Source organism: Mastacembelus armatus, chromosome 5 (genome assembly GCF_900324485.2).
Source record: "Mastacembelus armatus chromosome 5, fMasArm1.2, whole genome shotgun sequence".
NCBI classification, from domain to species: Eukaryota; Metazoa; Chordata; class Actinopteri; order Synbranchiformes; family Mastacembelidae; genus Mastacembelus; species Mastacembelus armatus.
This window is the reverse complement of record NC_046637.1, coordinates 5,777,126-5,792,002: the sequence shown is the minus strand read 5'-3', so window position 1 is coordinate 5,792,002 and position 14,877 is coordinate 5,777,126. Positions and strand designations below refer to the sequence as shown.

The 14,877-nt window shown below is 42.0% G+C and overlaps 2 protein-coding genes across 6 annotated transcripts; both read right to left on the bottom strand.

Moving 5' to 3' along the window:
* Window positions 1-519: 519 nt before the first annotated feature.
* On the bottom strand, window positions 520-5,786 carry sh2d5 (SH2 domain containing 5). 3 transcript variants are annotated; one of them, XM_026307503.1, is made up of 10 exons: window positions 5,333-5,786; window positions 4,871-4,936; window positions 4,720-4,800; window positions 4,551-4,625; window positions 4,285-4,431; window positions 3,638-3,838; window positions 3,068-3,251; window positions 2,550-2,655; window positions 2,272-2,431; window positions 520-1,514 (listed from the first exon to the last, which is right to left on the bottom strand). In XM_026307503.1, the coding sequence occupies exons 2-10, from the start codon at window positions 4,919-4,921 to the stop codon at window positions 1,311-1,313; spliced, it is 1,209 nt and encodes a 402-aa protein (XP_026163288.1). In that variant the 5' UTR covers window positions 4,922-4,936; window positions 5,333-5,786; the 3' UTR covers window positions 520-1,310. The 3 variants fall into 3 exon arrangements, with proteins under 3 accessions (XP_026163288.1, XP_026163289.1, XP_026163290.1); XM_026307504.1 differs by lacking the exon at window positions 5,333-5,786 and adding an exon at window positions 5,017-5,318; XM_026307505.1 differs by lacking the exon at window positions 5,333-5,786 and adding an exon at window positions 5,102-5,318.
* Window positions 5,787-5,885: 99 nt separating this feature from the next.
* On the bottom strand, window positions 5,886-13,629 carry hp1bp3 (heterochromatin protein 1, binding protein 3). 3 transcript variants are annotated; one of them, XM_026307500.1, is made up of 13 exons: window positions 13,499-13,629; window positions 12,972-13,078; window positions 11,993-12,158; window positions 11,173-11,235; window positions 10,911-11,067; window positions 10,664-10,807; window positions 10,421-10,480; window positions 9,821-9,960; window positions 9,424-9,514; window positions 8,810-8,969; window positions 8,482-8,593; window positions 7,740-7,895; window positions 5,886-7,303 (listed from the first exon to the last, which is right to left on the bottom strand). In XM_026307500.1, exons 2-13 carry the CDS (start codon window positions 13,063-13,065, stop codon window positions 6,781-6,783), a joined length of 1,866 nt encoding a protein of 621 aa, XP_026163285.1. In that variant the 5' UTR covers window positions 13,066-13,078; window positions 13,499-13,629; the 3' UTR covers window positions 5,886-6,780. The 3 variants fall into 3 exon arrangements, with proteins under 3 accessions (XP_026163285.1, XP_026163286.1, XP_026163287.1); XM_026307501.1 differs by lacking the exon at window positions 13,499-13,629 and adding an exon at window positions 13,246-13,364; XM_026307502.1 differs by lacking the exon at window positions 11,173-11,235.
* Window positions 13,630-14,877: the final 1,248 nt, after the last annotated feature.

The following is a 14,877-nucleotide window of genomic DNA, read 5'->3' as shown; positions in this document are numbered from 1 at the left end:
GAAGACCGTTACCCCGGAAGACACGAGTTTCCTCAGAAGACAAGTTTCCTCCTGAGCCTAATCTAAACATAACTTTGTCCATAACCAGTCGTGTCTTATGACGCCGAACATAACCCTAACACCAACCAGTTTCCTCTGCCTACTCACAAGTTTAGAGATCTAACAGGTCCAACGGTCCCAGGACGGCGGACATTTAGGTGAGGAGGGAATGAGGATAAAAATAAAAACTAAACGTAATAATATAAAAGTACTTCGCTCTAACTTTACATATTACCACATGTTAGGTTTTTAAGTTTTTTTTTTAAGCAAGAACTAAAGTACAGTTCCTTCTTAATAAAGTGTGTATCCTCCATCCATGAGTCCCAAACCTGACATGAGTCATTTTATCCAAATCTTGCCTAGGATTTTAGTTGGCTAACGTTAAATGCTATTTTAAAAAATATATGAAATATCTTAATCTTTTAATTGATTGATTAATCTTGATTATAAAAATAATCAGCTGAGTGTATGGTGATTATAATCAGTGATGGTCGGCTAAAATAACCAAAACATCTAAATGTAACACAGTTCAAACGAATTACATATGACATTTTTAAAAAAATGATCTGTTTATACAGTTCAATCAACACCTAAGTTATTTAAAATTGCTTCAATAAAACTAAACATAACCAAAATAATTATAACCTAATATAGTGGCACTAACACCCTGAGGTAATAAGCCTTAGAAATAAAATTATGTCATAATCACATTTCATTCGTTATACCATTGACACATCTTTCCTGCTTAAATGTCCGCAGGTCTAGTATCTAAACATACACACAATATATCGTGTAAGCTAGATTAAAATTCAATGGAGCAATAAAATTTGAACAAATATATGTGTAACACTTTTACAATGCAAGGAGAAAAAAAAAAACAAAAACAAAAAACAAAAAAACAATCACAGCTTCACCATCAAACACAGCAATCTGAGGGATTACTCCACTCCAGAACTCTGGGATGTTTAGTATCACATCCTAAAATCACTAAAACTCGTCTGAGGCCTTACAGGCACATATAAAAATATTTTTTAAAATTGAGATTGAAAAACAAAAAACAGCAAACACAAAACACTATTTGAGGAAATGGCTTGTATACTATATACATACATACTATATACATTAAGTGCCAATGTTGTTCATATGTGCATTGTGTTACCAATTGTGAAGATTCCCTACAACACCACGTGCGATTGTAAAGTAATAGTCTATGTGCAAAAGAAAGAAAAAGTGTCACTTTATTTGGATCCTTGGAGGTTAGTGTCCGAAGTTTAAACCCATTCCTTTTTAGTGGTACTTTTAATTTTGGCTTCAGCCAGTCTCTTGCACAGCTTTTCAGTCTGTTTGCTGGTATTTTCCTCCCACTCATAACAGTGATTTACCCGAGCACAGCTCAGCAGACATGGCAGCTCATCCTGCGTCTCTGTGTAATATTCAATCAGTTCTGTGATGGAACTGAACTCAGCCTTGCATTTCTACCACAAAGAAAAACCAAAGGAAGAGAAAACGTTAAACGTCACGACTAGGGTTAACTTGAATTACAGGTAATATTGAATGGAAACAACAAAACCTTTTACAGTTTGTTTTACTGTACTTTTAGAATTACAGTTGTCTTAGTCACCATATAGAAATTTTACACATCAAATCAAAGTACTTTCAGTATCTTGGCATAAAAATCCATAGCGATGAATTGAATATTAATTTTCCTTTACAACATGGACAGATCCACAAACACCATACTGGGCTGCTTTCGAGCAAAACTTTGTTGACATCTACTAATGTGTATTTTAAAAGGCCAGCTCTAACAACAACTAAATTTACCACTGAATTACAGAAAATTGCAGCATGTATCTAACGATCTACCAAAACTGCATTAGTTTTATAGCGTCACGTGATATAAGCTTGATAAATTATATAACTAGGGGAAGAAGTTTTCAAGCATGGAAACTTCTGAAATACATACATGATATATAAAATGAACTCTGGGTACCTTCATACAAACCCCTTCAGTCCTATGTTGATACCATGATTTAATATTAAAAACAATATCATTGTAAACAATGTTTTGAGTCCAAAGTCAAAACATTTCGGATTTTATTGCTTCCTCTGCAGTTCTGTCGACAGCTTGTATTTTTGTTTCCACTGCAAATCTAAGCAAATATTAGCTTGGCAGACTTGATGTTTGCTAATAAGAATGGATATGTTTCAACCTGTCCTGACAAAACAAGTTACCTCTAGCAGGAATTTCCCTTTACGAGTGTTTTCTATGAGGTGGGTGATCAGGCCACATGGGCATCGAATGATGAGAGAGCCACATTTCGGTTTTTTAGGATGGGGACACAGTAGGTATGAGCCAAGAACATCATCTGCGAGCAGGGAATAGCTGCTGTCACTGAAATACAGAAGATTTGTCTTACAAAAAAAAAACAAAACACAGACATATTCAAGAAAAAAAGGCTCTAGAAGGGATCTATTTTCAGTGAGATATGCCAAATGCATGAGACACTCACGTTGCGATGCCAGCCCACCACCACACTGCTTGAGCCAGTGCTTCTTCTGTTTCCGCCAGGCTTGAAGCACTGGATCTCCTCACTAGCTTTTTGTCTTGCTCCTTTTCTGTTTTGCATACAAGAGGATAAATTGTGAATTCGGATTGCAAGAGCTCCAGAAGTGGAGACACTGCTGTGTTTGTGTGGGAAAAGAATGCAATGTAATCTGGTCTTGGTGAAAGGAATATTTGGTGTCAACATAGCAGGACTGAGATAAAGGAAGAATTGATTAAACAACTCTTAAAACCAAAGCTTGTGTTTGAACATGTTAAAGCTAAAGGTAAATCTTCACCATTAGTGAGGCAAACTCAACAGCGAGAAACTTACAAAATATATGTATAGTGTGACCCACGTGAGACAAGGCTGTTACCTCTGACACCAACACACTGTGAGTGGCTGCCCATCACCTAACACAGAGTGTTTGCTTTACCTAATCAATTCTTTGAATCTTGAAATCGCTCTCTGAACACTCGGCCCACCTTGTGATGCAGTCAGCCGCTCTTGAACGCTGCGCTGTTTGAGCGGCGTGAAAGTGAAAGAGCGGTAAGCCCCAGAGCGCAGTGCTTTGGTGCGGATGACTTTCTTGCGCACCAGTGACGGGGAGGAGGTTGGTAAAACGTCATCATGGCTGTTGTGTGGGTTGTGGGAAAACGTCTGATTTTTCTGTAGATGAGTGAAAACATGTGGAATCTTAGAATCATATGTGGAATCTATTTGTCTTCTGACATTTTCTTTTATTTGCATCGTTCAGCAGCTGATGTCCTGATTTGTTAAGCCATTTAACCCAGTGGACCCTTGGGTAAGGACAGTTTACATTTAAAACCTCTTTATTATGAGAATCAAGGTTTTAAAAGCCAAGAATGTAAAAAAGATGTCAAATCAAACCATTAATCAGTTGTTAAAATACTTTAACAACTGATACTAAAATACTACAATTATTTTTGTCTCTCGTTTCATCTTGTCTTACAAACTAAAAAGGGAAACACTACAGTTCAAGGAGGACACATGATAACTTATAGGAATTAACAGACAGATGTTAAGGTCCAAACCTTTAGGCCTTGTAACAACCCTTGAAAAGGGGCTCTCCTGAAGGACACCAGGGCACTGACACTGAGAGGGAAGCCATGATTGAGCAGAGACGGGCTACGATGAGGAGCTGAGCCAGCAGATTTTTCCTGGGCCTCCTCTGGGTGCTTCTCTAAGTAAGACAGCTGGAAACAGCGGCACAGCAGCAGGTTCAGGAACTGTGCCTACAGAAGAAAAATTGAACACAAAAATCTAAAAGTTACACTCAATTACTAGAAGAATGGAGGGTTGATTAAAAAGTAAAATTATGCACTACATTTTTTTTTTTTTTTTTTTTTTAAATCAAGGTAAATGGTTATGTGCAATATTAACCTAATTTTAGCTGCACTGTCCCAGCTGTGGTGCTACATCAGTCTGTGAAAGCCCTGTGCACAAGTCTCATTGTCTCTGAGAATTATCTGCATAGAGAAGCTCAAGCACATGTAAATATGATGTACTTCTCATACACCACCTCCCTGGTCGCTTTAAAATACATAAGACAAATGCTCTGTCACATGTACACATGTGATAACAAAGGTCTGTGTGTTCAAAACCACAGATGTAATTTATCCAAGTAATCTTATGGTAATTGTAATGCTCTCTGTAAAGGTGAGTAGACCTGTTTCCTTACCGCTCTGGCATGTCTAGCTTGGAAGACATGACAGTACAGTTGGGTGTCTGTGCTGCCTGGGTTGTGGGAGACGAAGGCAAACTGGGCATCGACAGGCCTAGCGGTGGACAGGGACACTCTGCGCAGGGCGTGGGCCATCAGGAGGGTCTGAGGACGAGGAGGGTGAGAACCAGATGCTGTGTAATTGCACTGCCATCTTCAACTTTAATGTTTAATGCCTCCAGACCAGGTTGTCTGGATGGGCACTGACCAATCAGCATCCTCACCGTTTCATCCTCATCATACATTTTCACCCCTTTGATGGAGAACTTCAAGGACACAGGCCGTCTCTTCCTGCATGTCTGATTGAAAACGATAAGAACATAGTGGGTTCTGCATCTTTCATTAAAGAGGTACTTGTTGCTTTTCCAGATACTGCTCTTTTCTAGAACTTACTTTAATGAGTTTCATTTGAGTGTGCAGCTGCTCCATCTGCTCATCCAAACAGCAGTCGTCCACAGGAAATGAGCCCACGTACTTTACAATGAAGACAGAAGTCATGAGCAAACATGAAGCTCAAATGCAAAGAGAAAACATTTGGAGTTACCTCTGCTGATCGCGTCACTGTATCATCTGCTCTGACTGCTGCTTCACCCATGCTGCCTGTTTCTCTCTGTAAAAGCAGACAGCAAGAGACATTAAGACCTGTCAGGACAGACAGACAAACCAGTTCACTCCAAACTTCATACACACCAGCAGCGCCACCGGGGATTAAAACCACCCAGACCCAGAACTAAATCAGTGTTTCGCGCTGTGGTTGGTAAAGGCCTTTACTGACAGTGTAACGTTACATGCAGGTCATATATGTTTTCCTGTCCAGGTCGTTGCTGATACACGGGAAAGTGTTGCCGTGTGTTTAGCTGGTCGGGCCTGACCCTGCTCCAAAGACCGGGACAAATACGAAATGACAAAACTGCCGAACCGTTTCCGCCAAGCGTGGACAGGTCTCTAGCTCCACCTGGGACCAGACTGAAGGTCCCGCTCACGTCTGGATGTCACAGAAACTTACTTTTCACTCTGAGTCTCCACCGCAACCGCCAACTTGTCCGCCCAGTCTGGCTCCTTTCCACGTTGACGCCGAGCGGCTCCTGGTCTTTACCTGCTGCCGACGCTCCGTGGTCCAGGTGTGCTGCTGATGGGAAAGGAGCCCGGAGAGGAAGAGGAAGAAAGTGTGTATTTAAAGAGTTCTCCTCACCGACACATGAAACGCGTTGACTCACCTCCCCCTCCCCCAGCTGCTGTCTATCCGGACGTTTTTCCAGCTCCATGTTTCTGGTTATTGCGCAATTGACCCCGGTGACGTCACACGCCCAGTGGAGGTCTACAAGTCTTTAAAATCTACTTCCACAAGGCTCCAGGACTATTGTCAGCTCATCCATTTTAAAACACTAAAAACATTCTGTACATGTGCTGATACAAACTGTTATTGTTGCTTCATCGGTTATTTAGAAACAGACACCTGCTAGTCCCAGCACCCTGAGGAATCACGTTTAAAATATTTCACTTTCCCCCTGTACATCTAATTTCTAAACAACTGCAGCGTGTAATTATAAAACAGCAAATTTACAAATATAGCCATTTTATTAATGACTTGGAAAAAAGCTTAACAACACAAGGAATACATGCATGCAGGGTATGTATGAGCTATTATCCCCCTTTTCCTTATTCACAACACACATTAAGAGTTTGGGACTGAATCACAGCTGTGAAGCAATAAAATCAATTTATGTATGTGCCATGTGTACATATACCAACAAGTGTTTCCCTCCCAGTGTGGCTTGTTCTGAAATCAATACGGTTCTGTCTTCAAGAAATCATCAACATGGTGCCGTGCAGGCCTCATCTTTTCTAGGGGGATTTTCAGTTTGTCCTAAATAATAAATTAAAGAAAAAAGGCTAAATGACCAGTAGAGGTTCTGAGCCAGTGCTTGACCAGAATATAGTAATTTTATCCCAAGATATTGGACAACAGCCTTAAAACCTGTGTTTTATAATTGGCAACAGTAAAGCTTTTTAAAACTTAAACCAGCCTCTCTTTTCAAACCTCCAACAACACTGATGTTTCACTTCGATTTTAGGATCGTGTGCTGCCAACAGCCTACAGAGTGGATGAGGAAGAGTTAGAAAAACAGAAGTCACTACATGGCTCTAGTTACAGTGGATCTTGCTATGTTGTCCCACGCTGGCAGCTGGTCACACGTCTGTTTTAAGAGCAGAGTGAAGCTTTTCTACATATGGTGGTTAAAAAGGAAATTCAGAAATTCTCAATGTACAGTGAACTTAACTGGTAGGATACTGTTGTTATACTACAATACAAATAATAAAAATTAAAAAAAAAAACTACTGCCCCATTAAAAAGGGAAAAAATGATAAAGAGAGAGAGAGAGCACTGAAACAAAGCGGCAAACTGCTGAGTATTCAGAGCAGCCCAGTTCATGGAAGGTGATCCTGGGCTCACTACTTCCCTCTCTTTGATTTACGAGTGGACTGCTTGCTGCTCTTCACTGCTCTTTTGACTATGGGCTCCTTGAGGGACAACTCTTCAGGCTCAGATCGCCTGGACCCACTTTTGGTCACCAACTTTTTAACCCCAGGCTCCTCAGGAGACGACTCTTCAGGCTTAGATCGCTTGGACCCGCTCTTTGTCGTCTCCTTTGAGACTGCAGCCTCCTCAGCGGATGACTCTCTGGACACCGGTCGTTTGGATCCCCTTTTGGTCAGCTTTTTAACAGCTGGTGTTTTGGGCTTTTTTGCAGGGGCTCCTCTCTTGACAGGCGTGGCTTTAGGTGGCGTGGAGGTTTCCTTCTTAGAAGCTGACTGTTTCCTTCCCAACTTCTTGGCTGAAGACACAGCTTTCTTGGCTGGAGACTTCTTTATGAGGGGTCGTCCCTTGCTTTTGGCTTTTGACTGACTAGCACTCTGGGATTTCTTGGTTGGTGGGGGATGGCGAGCCTTCGGTGGAGGCCTCTTCTGAGATTTCCTACAAGTGATGAATAGGCAGAAATGACTCAACTAGGAGTGTAATTATATACATGCATTATACAATATGGAAGTGCAAGGCTACTGAAATACAACACAGATGAAAAAAAACAAACAAAAAAAAAAAACAGTTAACACCCACACCACTTCTTTAAGAAATGGTTATTTCCCTTCTTCTCCAAAGAGGCTTTACTTCTTAACCCCTCAAATTTGCCAATATAAAGTAAAATAAGAAAATACTGTTTCTTGTAAAATTCTATTTAATCTCGTAACTTTAAAATTGTGGAGGTGAACCTGGGAAAAAAAGCTTGATTTTAGTATTAGACAACCAAAGAAATCCCACCCTTTGGTTCTGCTGAAAGTTGTTTTTTCCCCTCCTGGAAAACTACACACACTACCAAAGAAGTACTGACTAATGCAAGAATGTTTACACCCACCTCTTACGGGGGGGAGCTTCATCCTCAGACTCTTCCTCTTCTTCTGATTCTTCCTCTTCCTCATCAGAAGATTCAACCGTCCGCCTCCGCTTAAGTGGAGGTGCACCGTTTTTCTTTTGAAGCTCCTTGAACTTGTCTGGGTACAGGATGGTAGGACTGAAAAGAAAAAAGAACAGGTCTGACAACACACTTAAAGGTAAGTGTACAAGCTGTATAACCATCTCTGCTAGGTCCTCTGTTCTATCACACAACTTTCAGGTCAAATATCTCAAAACAGGGGCCAGATTTGACTAAATGTGAGGGTTTTTTTTTTTTTTTTTTAAACACATAACTGTCTACAACTCAGGCTACTGGCTGATCATCAGCTAACTGTGTGTAAAGCAGCAAAGATGTCACATTTCTGAAGCTTGTGTTTTACCTGTTCCAACAGGTGTTTGATTATTTGCTGATGTTGTTTCCATTACTGGCAGATTTTGTTGCATGTAGGCAGACATTATTATACACTTAAAAGTCTCCCAATTAGTAGATAATGTTTTCCTAATTAGGAGAATGGTCCAAATAGTTTGTGTGTGCTTCAGCATGTGTCACTTACCACCACAGTGCCTTATTTGACACTGAAGCACCGGAAACAGAACTAGTGAGATTTTTGAAACATTGAGGCAAAAATGTGAAAAAAAAGGAGTTTTCTTAGCACTGAATAAATAAATGACAAAAGCATGTTTTCCTAATGTAGTTGCAGTACCTTGGGTAGAACGGGAACGAGAGCTGGTAGGTCCCAGTGAAACCATGACCTGTGATCTGCTCCATCCATCCGAGTACTTTACACTTTGTCAGGGTCCTCCTCAGATTTGCCACTAAAGAAGAGGAGAGATTTTAATAATACCATTTGGATGCCAAATAATTCCCACAGCGCACCAGACAGTGTTTTGGTTTCATGCAGCCAATGACAAGAAAGTGCTTTACTAGCTATGAACTCTACGTCTGAAAACACTTGTTCCTCTGTGTCGCCTAATTTGTAAAACAGTCGGCAAAACTCCAGCTGAGACTTAGCACGAGAGAGGAAGTCTCACCTAACTGGTGCTCTTTCATGTCCTTGTTGGCATCTACTAGGAATTTGCGTAGAGTTGTGGTGCTGCAGGTTTTAGGTTCGTTCATGGCTGTGATGGCAGCTGTGATGGCGTCCTCTAAGGTGCCGCCCTTCAGCAGGACCTGGTTCCCAGTACGCTTCAGCTGTGACAGTGGAATACAAGCATTTTTAGGGCACGTGGTTTGCTCTGCTTTACTTTGAGACTAGAGCTGCAGTAACTAGTTGATTACTGGATTACTGAGCAATGGGAAAACATCGGCAACTGGCACAGGCATCTTATTTACCAAATGACTAATGGATTGATTGAGCAAATAAATAACAGATAAATTAATACTAAAAATGACTGTTAGTCATAGTCTTAATTCAGATACCTAATCTGTATCTTCTAGCTGCACTACATCTATGCCACCAGTATAAGAAAGAGACTGAGCATCAGTTTTTCTAGCACCTAAAAACATATTTCCCTCTGGTTTCATCAGTGCAGGGAGGATGCCTTCAAATGATCAAATGCTCTTCTTTCAGTCTGCGTGCTTTCAGTCATTTTTAGCCATTATACTGGAACAAACATTTAGAAAATGGTCTAACTAGGAGTTTTACCTGGAAAGTCCCTCTGGCTCCTTTCCCAGTGATTTGCTCCAGATGTCCTTTCTCTACTGCCTTCACCAAAGCTGTCTTTAGGACCTCAGGCCTGAGGACAAAGAGCAGTCAGTTTATCGTGGGTCTATTGAATAACCACACAGTAACTCAACTCTGCACACCCATTTTTCCAAATTACTAAGCCTCTGCTAAAACCGAGCTGTGTCATCTTTAAAATTAATCTTCTACAGTAGAAATCTGACCCTAAAACATTTTTGAACTTTCAAATTTTGTCAGTTCTACACTGATGCCTGGACATATTAATCGGAAAAACTTAAAATGATCTATTTGACTTGATCAATTCCAGTTTTGATAAAAGGGCTGTATTTTTGGAAACATTTGACACAATGCTCTGTACCTGTTCTCGATGTTGAGGCTGGGGAAGTGCTGCTCAAGGTATTTCTTGATCAGATTGTAGGAGGCCTCTTTGGGCTCACAGAGCCGAGTGATGATGAGAGGAAGAGCATCTCCCAGAGACTCCTGCTTCTGAGCTGATTTCTAAAACACCATCCATTTACAGACATGACGATTACAACCACACATCCCAGCCTCAGAGGGGAAAATGTGAGCAGGAGATTGTTGACAAATTTTCTTTAAAGGGTAAGGCCAGTGATTTTCTAAAACCAACCAGGTAGCCACACTGCTACACTGGCTGCCACATTTCTTCCTCACTAAGAATGTGAGGCCCATCTTAATATATGTCTTATACATCTTAATACTGTTGATCTTATTTTCCAAAGAGGCTAAAAATGGCCATCAGTTTTCCTCCAGGCTCTGCAGTAACAGAGAGTCAGCGGTACGTGTGCGTGATATTTTTTCTGTATTCACTACGAGTGGAAAACAAAAGAAAGTGACTGGCCTCGTCCTTAAACAGAATGAAGCACATCAAAGCTGGCACACACAGTATGAAACTGTATTTAACTATTGTGCATCACTTCCTACCCCTGATGTACCGTACCTTAGTGGAGGGCGACAGCTTCCCAATGGTGAAGGTTCCTGAAAGACCTTTACCCTTGAGCTGTGCCAGGCAGAAAGCAAAAACAGCCCGTCCATATTTTAATTAATACCAGTGGAATTAAATTGTTAGAAATGTTCCATGAAACAAAGCATTCACATTTAACAGCATTTATGTTGACAACGTAATCTGCTCCTACCAGATCAGAGACGATGCTTTATTTCAGTAAAAATGAATGTTCTTCACCTGTTTGATGGTGCCCTTCTCCAGATGTTTTTTCATTGCTTTCTTGATAAGAAACTTCTTCTTGTCGAGCTCCATCCCTGGGTATTTCTTCACAATATATTTCATGACAGACTGGTACGATACCCCAGACTTGTCGTTACAGGACTGCATTGAAAACAGACAAGAATTCACAGAGGTTCCCTTAAGGAAAAACTAAACAAGTACAAGCGGCTGTGCTGAGAGGTGAAGTTGTAAAGTTTGTACACACCGTAATAGCTTCAATGAGGATATTATCCACTTTGTTCTGAGTGCCTGCAAAGTTGGTAACGGGAAGCTTTTTGCTGGAAGTGACACTAGCCCACGCAGGAATCGTCCTTTTCACCTTCTTCACTTTGGATTTCTCATACTTGTAGCCATCTTTCAACCTGTTGCCAAAAGGAGCAAGACAAATGTTCAGTGAAGTGGCTCATGTCTTTACAAGCGATATTTCACTGTGATCGTTACCACCCTTATCTTTATCACATCCTCACCTTAGTAGGAGAACATAGCAGTGTGTTGCGCACTGTCCAGCCGCGCAGTCCTTGCATTTGTCACTTTGTCCATTTGTCACCGACGGGAAACACAAAATGAAGTTTGAGAACATGTGTGTTTATGACCACCACAGTAATTTGCTGTGTTAGTGAACTGTGTACATAAAGGTGAACGTTTGCTTTGTCAAGGTCTGGGAGAAGAAAAGGAGGAGAAATTAACAAAATGACGAGCTGTTGAGCTAAACGTGATGTCCTTCAACAGAAAGCTTTTTTTTTTTTTTTTTAATGTGTTTCCTAATACTCCCTGGGTTCCCATACATACTGCTCTAAACGATGCTCTTTACGTTTATATGACAACAAGGCCCTGCGGTTTGTGAACGGCCCAAATAATCGAATCACCTACAGCTAAAGTAAAGGGGAATTTTAGAATTCAGGAGAGAGCTGTTGTATTTTTTGTGGGAAAACGCTAAATTTTATTTGGACGTTAACTCTGAGGTGTATGTAGCACAGTAGCTGATGCAGCTCTTTCTTTGGATTTGCAAATAGAGACCGAGATAGCGACAAATTGACAGACTCAGGATGCCAGTGTCCTCTCCTCGTGCACTCCTCCAAGACTGCGGACAAAGGGACTGGTACAACTGTCTGACGACTACGTAAAGGGTGACGAGTCACAGCTTTTGGAAATGCAACACTGCAGCCGTAAGAGGTGCAGCCTGCTGTCATCCAGCAGAGGTAAGGATCATATAAACAGATAAAAGTGCTATCAAAGTGAAATATCGCAGTGTTCAGGGTTACACACTAGGTCTCTGGTAACACTCACTCTTTCTTCTCTGCCCCCTCGCCCTCCTTCTCCGCAGCGGCCGAGTCTTCGCCCTTCTCTCCATTCTCTCTGGGCTCCTTATCGGTCGCGGCCTCGGTTGGAGCAGCTGAAGATGCGGCCTGCTCTTCATCAGCAGAGGGCGACTCCTCTGAAGAGGCCTCAGGCTCTGAGAAGCAAACCATTAGCATTAATGTAGAAAGAACGAGTGGTGCTCGTTTTTAAAAAGGGTCAAAACACACACGCGTTGCAGACTGCTGATTATTTCTTCTTCTTATTTCTTCTTTCTGGAACCATTTTGTCACTTTTACTTTGATTTATAGTTCAAAGCGAAGACAAAGAAAATACGCTGTGCTCTGCTGCTATCATTAGAAAGTCTGCTGGACAGAACAGCAGCTGATTAGTTTTCTGCTCCAGACACAATCTGATTCAACAGGACGGAGCCACTGTGCAGGCATTCTGACCTGCATAACCAAATACTACTCACTGTAGAGATGCACGTCAGGTAATGGAGGGTTCATACCCATTTTGGGTCAGGACTCAGTTTAGGAAACACTAAGCTACAGTGTCTAACAGACATCTCGAACCAGTCACGCATGTAAAAACCAGCAGGCTGCCCACAGGCCAAAGACACTTGGACTTTCTTCAGAGTGCAGGGGTTAATGGTGCTGAGGCCGTGTTTCCTTATTGTTGCACTTTTTCACCTGCTGTATTTAGACCTGTAGGCTGGGACTTTATTTGACATCACTGTGTTTTAGGTTTGATTATTATTTTGCTTTTCCTCATTGGGATGACGTCAGAACTGAACGTCAGTGTGTGAGCACCTACAATAATACACCGACTCTGACAAGGGACCCACGGGGGGGCACCCAAGTGTCCGGGCTGGGTGCAGGACTGCAGTGTTTGTCTGTGGGGGTTGTGACTGATACTGAGTCCACAATGAAGTCTGTGTCAGTGGCGATGGTGCCGACCCCGGCCTCACCTTTCTCTGCTGCAGCGGAGGGGGCCTTGTCCTGGCTGGGAGTCGCTGCTGCTGCTGCCGCCGCTGCTGCTGCTGCTGCTCGGCGTATCGGCATCACACAGATTGACCTGGGTGGAGAAAATAGCACGCATGAGAACGCCAGGATAGCACACTAGGACCTCACGGGTCCGAGGCCCGTCCCGTGCCTTGTGAAAAACGGTGACACTTCATTCATTGAGGCCCATCGCCCTCGAGCAGAAAAGGTGCGCTTGGATTTTGCAAAAACGCAGATCACCTTCGAGGCGGCCCTGATGTGGCTTATCCGCCCACCTTTGCCAAATAATATCGATCATGTCCACACAAGCCTTCACGCGACCCCTTGCGATTTCCTGCAATTTCGCCATTTTGTCCGTTCGTTTATACAATGATGGCGTCGTGCAAGGCAGATAAAATTCATTTCAGCTGCTTGTAGCACATTTTTTTCCAGCAACGCATCCGTGCAACTAAACCTTTAGCTAAAAACATATCCCGCCGCGAATGAAACTTACCTTCCAGTTGTAGAGGAAAAAGTGAGATAGTTTGGAGTAAATTTCTGCACGATCCTTTATTTAGATTTCTGATTTCCAGCCCCGCCCATTAGCACCGTCCGTCACGTCGCAGCGTCACAATGCACGTCGAAGGATTCCCAGTGTCATGGCCGCCGCGACCACAAACCACTTTATCGTCTCTGTTCATTTTCATTAGCAGCAAAACAAACATCAGCGGCGTTACCTGTGTGGTGCAGCAGAGACCAGCTCAACCACAGATAATAAACTACTTTTCTGTGTTACACGTGTCTACTGTCCTACTGGTCAGTGTATTATGAAAACATCATCATCGAAGCCTGTTACACACCAATTATTACTGCACATCTGACGAGGGCTAGGAGTCTCTGGCTAAGCCTCATTGGAGATCAGTAGTTGCTGAATGTAAAAATACAACAGAGAGGCGCTAAGTTAAAGCCATAGACCTCAGACACATCCAACAAAAAATTGAGACCTGCTGAAAATGAAAAATAATTGTGAGTTGCATTCATCCAACACTTTTACAACTAATGCACTCAACAAAGAAGGTCTTGGAGCCATCACACACACACACTGTTCCATTTCAGGGGTGTAAATTTCTAACAGGTTTTGAAATTAACTAAAAAAAAAAAAAATAGATGGAGTAGACCTGCTTATTCAAACTAATCAGCTTAAAACATACAGAAAAGGTCAGAACTGATGAATGAAATCCTTCACAGAAAATGAAATTGAGAAGTGAAAGCTGGTGGAACAAAGTGACGCTACAGAGGCAGCTGTGGTTGTCTAATATTCATCAAATCATTTTCTTGTGATTAATACGGCGAGGAAAACAACTTTTCTGTTCTGAAAGTCAAAACATGCAATGATACTGACCAGAAAAACAGCAAAAGCCTCACAATTAAAAAGCTGGAACCTATTATTGTTGTTCTTAGGAAAAATACTATCTATCAAATTATTAAAATATTTATAAATACATTTTCTGCCAATTAACTGCTACAGCACAGTAGGTGCTGCAAATGCTTTGTAGGGTGATCTGATCAGCATGCAACCACACAGACATATGAAAGTATACCAGTCCAGACATAGACAGCCAAGTATATGCTTCATGATGAGCAGACCACTGATGCTTCAGTGACTGAGCAGACCAGATGAGCAGTACCCAAATTGGTCCCTCAGGTCCATCTCCTGTCCTGGTCAGGCTGGAACGGATCCTCGAGGACGCCAAGGTGTTGTCCAAAAACAGGAGAACTGAAATACTTCCTCAGTTCATTACAGAAGCATGTGCATCATGTGTGTGCATGCATCTCTGCATGCGCACACACACACACACATACACAACCATCGCAACACCACCCATTAAAAGA

Coding starts and splice junctions, on each gene's coding strand:
- sh2d5 (XM_026307503.1), bottom strand. CDS start 4,921: ATGGGTGAAGCAGCAGTCAGAGCAGATGATACAGTGACGCGATCAGCA. Junction 2,656..3,067: donor GCGGCTGACTGCATCACAAG/GTGGGCCGAGTG, acceptor TATGCAAAACAG/AAAAGGAGCAAGACAAAAAG. Junction 1,515..2,271: donor AAGGGAAATTCCTGCTAGAG/GTAACTTGTTTT, acceptor TCTTTGTGGTAG/AAATGCAAGGCTGAGTTCAG.
- hp1bp3 (XM_026307500.1), bottom strand. CDS start 13,065: ATGCCGATACGCCGAGCAGCAGCAGCAGCAGCGGCGGCAGCAGCAGCA. Junction 12,159..12,971: donor CTCCGCTGCAGCAGAGAAAG/GTGAGGCCGGGG, acceptor TTTGCTTCTCAG/AGCCTGAGGCCTCTTCAGAG. Junction 8,970..9,423: donor GAGCCAGAGGGACTTTCCAG/GTAAAACTCCTA, acceptor CCACTGTCACAG/CTGAAGCGTACTGGGAACCA.